Below are 9089 nucleotides of genomic sequence, written 5' to 3'. Positions count from 1 at the left end.
AGTTCCGTTGTTTGTTTAGGAATTGATTTGTGTGCAAATATTTTTTTCACATAGCAGATGATATGCCTTACAGTGATATAAACAGGCTGTAAATGTTGTCATGGTACAGCAAACCTTCTGGGATAGGCAGCACAGGCAATTCAGGATTCTAAAAACAACCGTAAAAGCCTGTTACTTTTTAGGGGGAGTGAGCAAACGAATTTAGTAATATGAAGAGTGATAAGATAATTTGAAAATGAAATACACATGAAATGTTTCGGGTCATAAGGTAATTTGTTCAGGAGGCCTGTGTGTGGGTATGTCCATTAACGTCCATAAATCCTGGTTCCTTTTGAGCTGACCTGTAAATTGTGGTCGTGATTGTTGGAAATAATGGTACGCGATTTGGTCATATTTAAGAACAAGGTTTAATTCATTACATTTCAAAATAAACAAGTATACGACTAACCCTATGGATCCTACATGAAAAAATAAAATAAATTAAAACGGCAAATTAAATATTCTCTCCGCTATAAATATGTGCTTTTCTTTAAAGTACACAATTCTTAATCCAAGAGTCGGTGTGCCGGGCCTACAGGCCTAGAGTCATAAATAGACAATTAATCATAATTAATATGCAAGTCTCCAGCCCTGCATTCGCCACAGAGCAGAACGGGGCCTCAATAACAGGCCTGAATAAAGACTTTAGACCTGGAGGGCCCTATGGTCTCTCACGGGCTCCCTGGCTCAGAGGCCCGCGCGTAAAGACTTTCGTGGGTTCAGGTGCGCAATCTGTGCGTCAATCCTTACTTCAGTCCGTGTTGCGTCTCTTTGTGTCTCCGCAGGTCCACTTTCCGCTGGAACCCTTTGCCGCACTGATCGCAGCCGAAGGGCTTGAAGCCCGTGTGTTTGCGGCTGTGCGTGATGAGGTTGGAGCTCTGGCTGAAGGCCTTGCCGCACACCTGGCACTTGTGGGGCTTCTCCCCTGCAAGGACCCACAAATAAAAACATCTACCCGTCAGTCCATGGCCTCTACCATCTGAATCAGAATTACTTTTATCACATCCTACTACAAGAGTAAAACGATTGCCACGATTGATTCTAGTGCAAAAATGCAGTGCAAATTACAGAAATATGTATTTAAATAATCTGTTCTGGTAGTTGATTAATTCTTGTGCAAAAAAATATAAATAGACCTGCTCGGTTTGGATGTCCCATCGACCACATCACGGCGCGTTGTTCTCACCTGTGTGGATGAATGTGTGCTTCTTCATGTCGGACTTCTGATGGAAGCGCTTCCCGCAGTACTGGCACGGGTACGGGCGCGTGTCCGAGTGGATGAGCAGATGCGTGGACAGCGTGGAAGAGCGCTTGAAGCTTTTCCCGCAGATCTTACAGTTGAAGCTCCTCTCCTATGGGGATCACAGGGCGCGTTAGTGGACACCAGCATCAGGTGATAGCCCGGTCTACAGAGCTCGTATAAGGGCTCCCAGTCCCCACCTGTGAATGGACGGCCCGGTGCTGGTCCAGGCTCACCGCGTGGCCAAAGGTCTTCCCGCAGATCTCGCACTCGAAGGGTCGCGTCCCGCTGTGCGAGCGGCGCACGTGGACCTCCAGGCCGTGCGGCGTGGAGAACACCTGTGGGACAGGGGGGAGACACAGGTCGATATCAAAAAATGATGAACAACAACAACAACAACTACAGCAACAACAAAAAGTGTATACGTTTTAATCCTGACGTTTTAAGAGGGGGTCTCACCTTGCAGCACTTCATACATGTGTAGGAGCCGTTCACGGCCTCGGTGTTGGGAAAGCTCCGATCATGTTCCGATTTAATTTCCTTCGGCTTCTGCTTGAGTTTTAGATAAGCCTCCTCGTCCTGAATCCGGTATGTTTTGCGCGCGACGGTGGAAGCATAGTCCGGATAACATCCACCGCGCAGGGCGCCCTGCTGCGGTGCGTAACGGGGGTCGGCGGGGCCGTGGTCGTCGGGCCCATAGAGGCTGACCGGTGAGTCGGGCTCCCGGGGCCTCTGGACATGCTGGTAGGTCCTCTCGACCAGGTGCCTCATCTCCGAGCCGGGGAACGTCGTCCAGGCGGCGTAAGGAGCGAACGGGCTGTTGAAGTGGTGGCCGTCCTCCACGATCCTCACGGAGCGGCTCTCTGAGTCTTAAGAAAAGAAAAAAAAAGTGTTTTATGAATGACGGCTCGATGTGAAGGTTTGAAAATAAATTACCTAAATTACCTTTTCTTTATTTTAAAGTAGAAATGTATCATTTATTCATTGAAATTCGCACTAAAAAAAGGCCTTATTAAGTGTATTTATTGCCACAAAGCTGATTCCTATATATACCTGGGGAGGAGGACGGAGACGGGGGACGCCAGAGGTCGTAGTCGGAGGATGAACGGTCACACACGCTGCCCTCGTAGCTCCGCGGGGAGCAGGACGAGGGGTGCGCTGTGCGCCCCACCCGGGACTCCGGGGACAGCAGGGCCTGGCGCCGGCGGGCCTCCTCCTGCGCCTCCAGACTTCCCTCAAACTCCACCGTAGCTTTGTGCTCTGATAAAACACCCAGAGATAGGTCATGACTGTTAGGGTACTGTTAGAGGCCTGCATGGATACAAAATCATACAATGACGTGCAATGCAACCTCAACAGTGGCTGCTACCAAGACCACTGCTACTTATTTTTACATCATTTATTTTACTTATTAACTGCATCATGTTTTATTGCTGCTATGTGGCTATTGAGGAGCCAAGCCTTTTACTCGTGTCGGTATACTTGTAGAATTAGATGTAATAAAAGTAATTCAGATCCAGATTCTGATATATGTCTAGAGGCTGGTTCTAATGGGACCTACCTGCAGAGGCGTAGGCCAGCACGGTGTCGAGCCGGATGAAGTCGTCCTCCAGGTACCGCTGCTGGTGGTAGCTGTGGGCTTTCTTACTCTTCACAAGGAAGGACCGAGGCATGGTTGTGGGTTGTGTGTTTTCTGGGGGGGGTCTCTGGGGCTCTTCCTCCTGGGTCAGGGGCCTTTTGCAATGCTCTCACTTGCACACCGCTCTGCCTCTGTCACTGGAGAGATTTAAACACCATTGGTTGTTAGGTGATCCGGCATCAGGATTTTTGGCTTTCGATTACGCATGCGCAAAGCAACCCCTCGTCTACCAGGTGTTGTCGGGCAGGTGGCCAAAACAGAGATCCCTGAGGGGTTGTATGAAGATGGGATCGGAAACAAAGCTATTCTGTTCCAAATAACTTCATACGCTTGCTAAATATAGACAGCCACTGTTTGTTTTTGTTGTAGCTATTTAGCAATCAACCGACATTTGATTTGTTGATTCCATTTTGATAGATTAACACGATTTGTAGCCCATCCTCTCAAAATGAAATAATCTACACTTTTCTTGATAATTTTACGATACCTCCCGATTCTGATAATCTTTGGCAAGATATGTCCATCAAAAACATTTTTGGATGGTTAGTGGATGCGCTGATCCCAGCTCTTAGATAATGACCCGTTTGTTCCTGTAAAGCGACACCTGTAGGAGTGCTGCAGGTGTCCCGTTGATGACACGCGTCTACAGGTCACCGGGCAGCAGTCTCCACGACAGCCTGCGACCGTGGACCCGAGGTATCCCTTACCACAGCCACTCTTTATCCAATAACTTAAGCCTTATTGTCTCTCGCATCATTAATTCCCCGCAGGGTATTATCTTTAAAATCACCCGTAGGCCTACTCCACTGTTTGAACGACTCACTAAAATCAAAAGTTTGAAAAAAAGAACAAATTGATTAAAATCCTTGGGAAAGCAAAGCCGTGTTATCGATTTTTCTTTGCCTGAGAAAGGATTTGTTTATTGCAGCTGCAGCGAGAGAACCTGTGTTAGTTGACATAGCGACACAGGTTTCCATACTCATATACTCACAGCAGCTGGTGTCCACGCGACTAGAAGTTCTCTAACTTCCCATTTGCAGAAGGTTGAGATTCAGTTTTTAAGACTTAAATCCCTCCCGTCTCTCTCTTTCTCTCTCTTTCTCTCTCTCTCTCTCTCTCTCTCTCTCTCTCTCTCTCTCTCTCTCTCTCTCTCTCTCTCTCTCTCTCTCTCTCTCTCTCTCCCTCGCTTACACACTCACTTTCTCACACTGACTCTCTCTCTTTCACACTTACCTCTCTCTCGTCTCTCTCTCCCCCCTCTCTCTCTTTCTTTCTCTCTCTCGTCTCTCTCTCCCCCCTCTCTCTCTTTCTTTCTATCTCTCTCTCTCTCTCTCTCTCTCTCTCTCTCTCTCTCTCTCTCTCTCTCTCTCTCTCTCTCTCCTCTCTCTCCCTCTCCCTCTCTCTCTCTCTCTCTCTCTCTCTCTCTCTCTCTCTCTCTCTCTCTCTCTCTCTCTCTCTCTCTCTCTCTCTCTCTCTCTCTCTCTCTCATTTGTTCCATTGCTCCTAGGCTCACCTCCACCTGATGAATAAAGCAGACAGCAGCTTGTTGAGTACGAAATTAAATGACACCACAACGTGTCATGTTTCCATAAAGCTATTTTATGTTTGTCATAAAAATAGCTTTAATCTGTGATTTGGTAACCTGCTGTAATATTACAGCTTAATTTAAAATTAGGGTCTGTGTGTGTGTGTGTGTGTGTGTGTGTGTGTGTGTGTGTGTGTGTGTGTGTGTGTGTGTGTGTGTGTGTGTGTGTGTGTGTGTGTGTGTGTGTGTGTGTGTGCGCGGTGTGTGTGTGTGTGTGTGTGTGTGTGTGTGTGTGTGTGTGTGTGTGTGTGTGTGTGTGTGTGTTTAAAGGTATTCAAGCAGAACAAATGTACCTCTTTCTTCCTTTCCACCACTCTGTTGTAAGTGTGTTCACATCATGTCTCTTGCTTTTTGTGAGGGAAGTGTGAGAATGGCCACAGAGAAATGAGAAGCACACGTATCTGTAAATACTGTTAAAGTCAAAATCAAACTCAGAACAGGAAACCAACGTGTGAGTGGAAAATACAACATGAATGCTGTGACTGTACTTCATCGTAAATCGCTCTACAGCAGTCTAATGTGATTGAGAATGTTGTAGAACAGCAATTCTATTTGTGAATATTTGTTGCTTTGAGACTATCCCTCATATTATCAGCTGGGATGCCATATTTTCGAAGCAGGGATAAAAAGATGGTTGGGCTATTAAAGAGGGTTGCTGTGGTTGTTATACCTAGTACTCGACATAATATATTTTCTTGATCTTCAAATACTAAGTAAGCAAAGTATTATAAATTCCTCTCTGCAGTGCACTTACAAAAGGGTCTGACTGTAGCCTCTATTTGTGATCCCATTTTTTGTACAAAGATTAGTAGGCTGACGTTTTTGGCAATAATGTACACAAAAAAATAATGTACTAACCCAATTGCCCCAAATGACCGACCAGGCAATAGCGAGCTATAGGAATGACAAAGAACCATGTTTGATGTTTACAATAAGCATTCATTTTCTTTCCAGAAACCTGACATTTGGTTTGATAATATTGATTTTAATCTCCTCTATGTCATGTAATGTTCATGTCGCCCAGTGGTAAACTTGCCACATCATTACTTCTACCGTTGAACCCCTTGTGACATCAGAATAAAAACAACAAGGCAACAGATCGTGCTATCTCACTCCTTCACAGTTTCCTCTGCCGCCAGTCCTCTGACCACACTTTAAAAGTCGGACTCCTCCTCAGATTCCTCCCCTGGCCCCCTCCCTCATATTTCTGAATCTGCATACAGATTCAGTCCTGCTTCCTCTACGTCTGTATGCTCGCAGCCGTCTCTACGCCTCGGCTGGACTGCAGCCGCCAGATAGTGACTGAGTGTGTGAACACACAGAGTGATTAACTGCCACTCTTGACCACAAGGCAGTTTCTTTCTCTTTGTTTCTTTTTTTCTCCTTACCGTCATGTTTTCACGCGTTTGAGACACATTTCTGATTGATGACCGGCCGATAAGAAATGTGATCGCGACACAAAGATGTGTGTACTGGTTATGTAATAAGTAATATGCTCGCTGCTTATGATTCATGCTGTATACCAGAATGAGTCACTAGAAGGCCTGCTCACTGGTAGGCTACTCCACTCAACCCCTTTAGAAATACGTTGTCAAGCATGTTTTCAACAGCATCAGCTATAAGAAAAAGCATAACAAAAAAACAGCAACAAAGATGTGAACACAACACGCAACAGATCTTTAACACTGCGTTGTAAACAGTCCACAAATCAACTCAGCTGAAGGGCCTCATCCATCACTGAGATCAACGGGGCCCCCTGTGTTTAGCCATCCGCGTATTGGTGGTTGTAAATTCCCTCTCCAATACTAAGAGTGAACCTCCAGAAACGGAGGTCTGCGGAAGAGGGGAAACCTGCTCGCTGCTTCCTGGTCATTGTGGAGAGTGCTGTTACAGAGGTCAGAGGTCAGGACCATGAGGTTTTTCCCACTTGCTGCTCAGTATATGCTACAAGTGATCTAAAAGTCAGCGCAAAGTGTGTGTGTGTGTGTGTGTGTGTGTGTGTGTGTGTGTGTGTGTGTGTGTGTGTGTGTGTGTGTGTGTGTGTGTGTGTGTGCGTGTGTGCGCGTGCGTGTGTGTGTGTGTGTGTGTGTGTGTGTGTGTGCGGGTGTGTGCGCGTGTGTGTTTGTGTGCATGTGCGTGTGCTATTGTCAGCATTAAAAGCAGAACACGCCTAAATCACACATCATGACTTACATGTGTTTCAATTCAGTTGGACACTAAAACATTTCAAATGATGTGAAGAAACAGCAGAAGGGGGAGGCTATCCTCAACCTCATGAAACAGAGTCCCTTTGTGCTGAAATCTGTGGTGCTATTCTGTCTGTCTGAGAAGGCAACACGCGTGTGAAACATCTGATCACATGGGAAAATAATATATGGTTGCTTTCACAAAGAAGCCACTGCATCTCATCACCCTCTTCGGCACTTCTGCTTCTCGGCGGTCTTCTTATCCTCAGATCGGACCTTGACCAGGGTCGTCATGCACTCCCTGGCGGAACGGGCCTCAGATTGTCTTTATCAATGCATGGAAGTCTTATTAGACTTTGACTTTTTGAGTCCCCTTTATCCAGAGAAACTTGTGAATCCACAGGATATATGTGATCTAGGGTCGGCTGTAGGAAGCTCACAGGTGGGCTGTGAACGTTGTGGGTCCAACCCTGAATCATACAGCTCGGAGTCAAACACAGTAAACCTCCCTTCTCCATCCTGACGCCAAAGGTCCTCTATATGTGAAAAAATATTACTCCACCGCCAATGTCCAGGTCTTTCCGAAGAAAAATAACAGAGGAGAGGATTGAGTGAGGCAATGTTCTTGGGTGTGAAAAGCAGGATTTGAAGTTTGATGTAATTTTGGAATCCAGTCCGACGGTTTTAAACGTACAACGAAGGCTGTGGAGGGATGACAAGACATCTTGATTTTCCTCATTGTGAAATCACTTCTACCCAATGACCCAGAGGCTGCATATAGAGCTTTCGTACAGACGAGTGACTTTGAATTTCCTATCTGATGCCACAACGCATACATAGTATGACTTGAGAATGGTGTCTGTACAGTTTTTTTACAGAAAAGCAGAAGACACTGCTTCCCCTTGTATATAATCTGATCTGCGTGCGCTGAGAAGATTTGCTCAACTTCTGTGGTTTATCATTTCAAGGAATCTGTTTGTTATTTTCACACCATATCTTAACAGGCAGTGGACTGCTTGTTTTAGAGGATTTATTGAGGCCTATTTGAATGTAATCTTTCTTCATTGCACTAACATTTGATCCTATTCCACTTTCATTAAACCTTTAGAGAGATGTGTGCTACCGACTAGCCTCTTCATTAACATGACATGTTTATAAGATCAACTGGGAGGGCATGTGGCCAGGAGGAAGAACAGGTTGGCTGGAAACTGGAGGGTTGCAAGTTCGATCCCCGGCTCCTCCTAGCTGAGTGTCGAGTTGTCCCTGAGCAAGACACCGCACCCTGACTGGTCCTGATGGGCTGGCTGTCGCGTTGCTTGGTTGACTCCGCCGTCGGTGTGTGAATGTGTGCATGAATGTGGGTGCATGTTAGGCAATATTGTAAGGACCTTTGAGTGGCTACTCGGGAGAAAAGCGCTGTATCAATGCGGTCAAATAAAAGAAAGGAATCTCCATCCTCCTGAGCAGGTAGGTCCAGCTGAAGGGTTGGTGGTTGAACCCCGATGTCTGAGGTCTCCCTGTGGGTCCTTTAGCCCGGGGCTGAGCGCCTGCCTGCTCCTCAATCACATGTTTCCCAATGGACTGTACCGTCCGTTGCAAGGGATAAAAGCCTTCCCTTCAAGATACAATAGTAATATTTTCTTTAATATTTCCACTTCCACGGTGATAAAGTAGTTACAAATGTATTTAATTGACGTTGATGCATAAGGACAGCTTCTTCTGAAGTGAAACTGTAATCTCTACCCACCTATGTGTTGATATTTTGTGTGTGGTTTATTGCTTTCTACAGTGGCCGTTCCGTGATTCCAACCACTTAAACACACACAAGTTGACTGGGATGTTTGTCAAGTTGTAATAAATCTGAACACATCCTGTTGACCTCCGTGCCCCCTGTGAGTTACGGTCATCGTCATTTAGGAATGACCGTAGAAAGTGTTTCTTAGAGTGTTATCGCATCAGTGTTGTATGAGAATAGAAGATTCCGGTAAAGGGTTTAAGCGTCTTACTCATTTCTGTGCTCAATGTCAAGACTGGTTCGATATGCTGATGGCGTTACATGGCTATTAAATGTAATATTTGGATTGCCCTAAATACAATTAAATAATATTTTTATGACTTTGAATTGTAACTATGTACAGTATGTAGCCTACATTTAGTTATATTTTTACAATCTCTCTTTCACTGGTAGACTTATTTTTGTGAGAGCAGGCGTCACGTGACCTATGCTTTTTAATTCTTCTGCATGTTCGAAATTAGGATAAGATACGCCACACTGCCTGACCTTACAGTCGTTTTACTGCCTACCCAAAATTGGTTGGCACATAATTAATAATATAAGCCCCTCTGACTCATTTTTTGTTCAAATTTAAATACTTCTGAAGTTCTTTGTTTTAAATGCAT

General features: G+C 45.4%; 1 protein-coding gene across 1 annotated transcript; it reads right to left on the bottom strand.

The window, feature by feature from the left end:
• Positions 1-322: 322 nt before the first annotated feature.
• Positions 323-4015, bottom strand: gfi1aa (growth factor independent 1A transcription repressor a). Its single transcript, XM_030363687.1, has 7 exons — positions 3910-4015; positions 2841-3055; positions 2333-2539; positions 1739-2148; positions 1480-1617; positions 1226-1391; positions 323-964 (listed from the first exon to the last, which is right to left on the bottom strand). Exons 2-7 carry the CDS (start codon positions 2950-2952, stop codon positions 786-788), a joined length of 1212 nt encoding a protein of 403 aa, XP_030219547.1. The 5' UTR covers positions 2953-3055; positions 3910-4015; the 3' UTR covers positions 323-785.
• Positions 4016-9089: the final 5074 nt, after the last annotated feature.

Source organism: Gadus morhua, chromosome 8 (genome assembly GCF_902167405.1).
Source record: "Gadus morhua chromosome 8, gadMor3.0, whole genome shotgun sequence".
In the NCBI taxonomy this organism is placed as follows: domain Eukaryota; kingdom Metazoa; phylum Chordata; class Actinopteri; order Gadiformes; family Gadidae; genus Gadus; species Gadus morhua.
This window is presented reverse-complemented; position numbering and strand designations above follow the sequence as displayed.

Excerpts from the sequence above, each read along its gene's own strand:
- gfi1aa (XM_030363687.1), bottom strand. The coding sequence starts at position 2,952 with ATGCCTCGGTCCTTCCTTGTGAAGAGTAAGAAAGCCCACAGCTACCAC. Across the intron at positions 2,540-2,840 it reads GCTGGCCTACGCCTCTGCAG|AGCACAAAGCTACGGTGGAG; the intron begins GTAGGTCCCATT and ends GTGTTTTATCAG. Across the intron at positions 965-1,225 it reads GCACACATTCATCCACACAG|GGGAGAAGCCCCACAAGTGC; the intron begins GTGAGAACAACG and ends GGGTCCTTGCAG.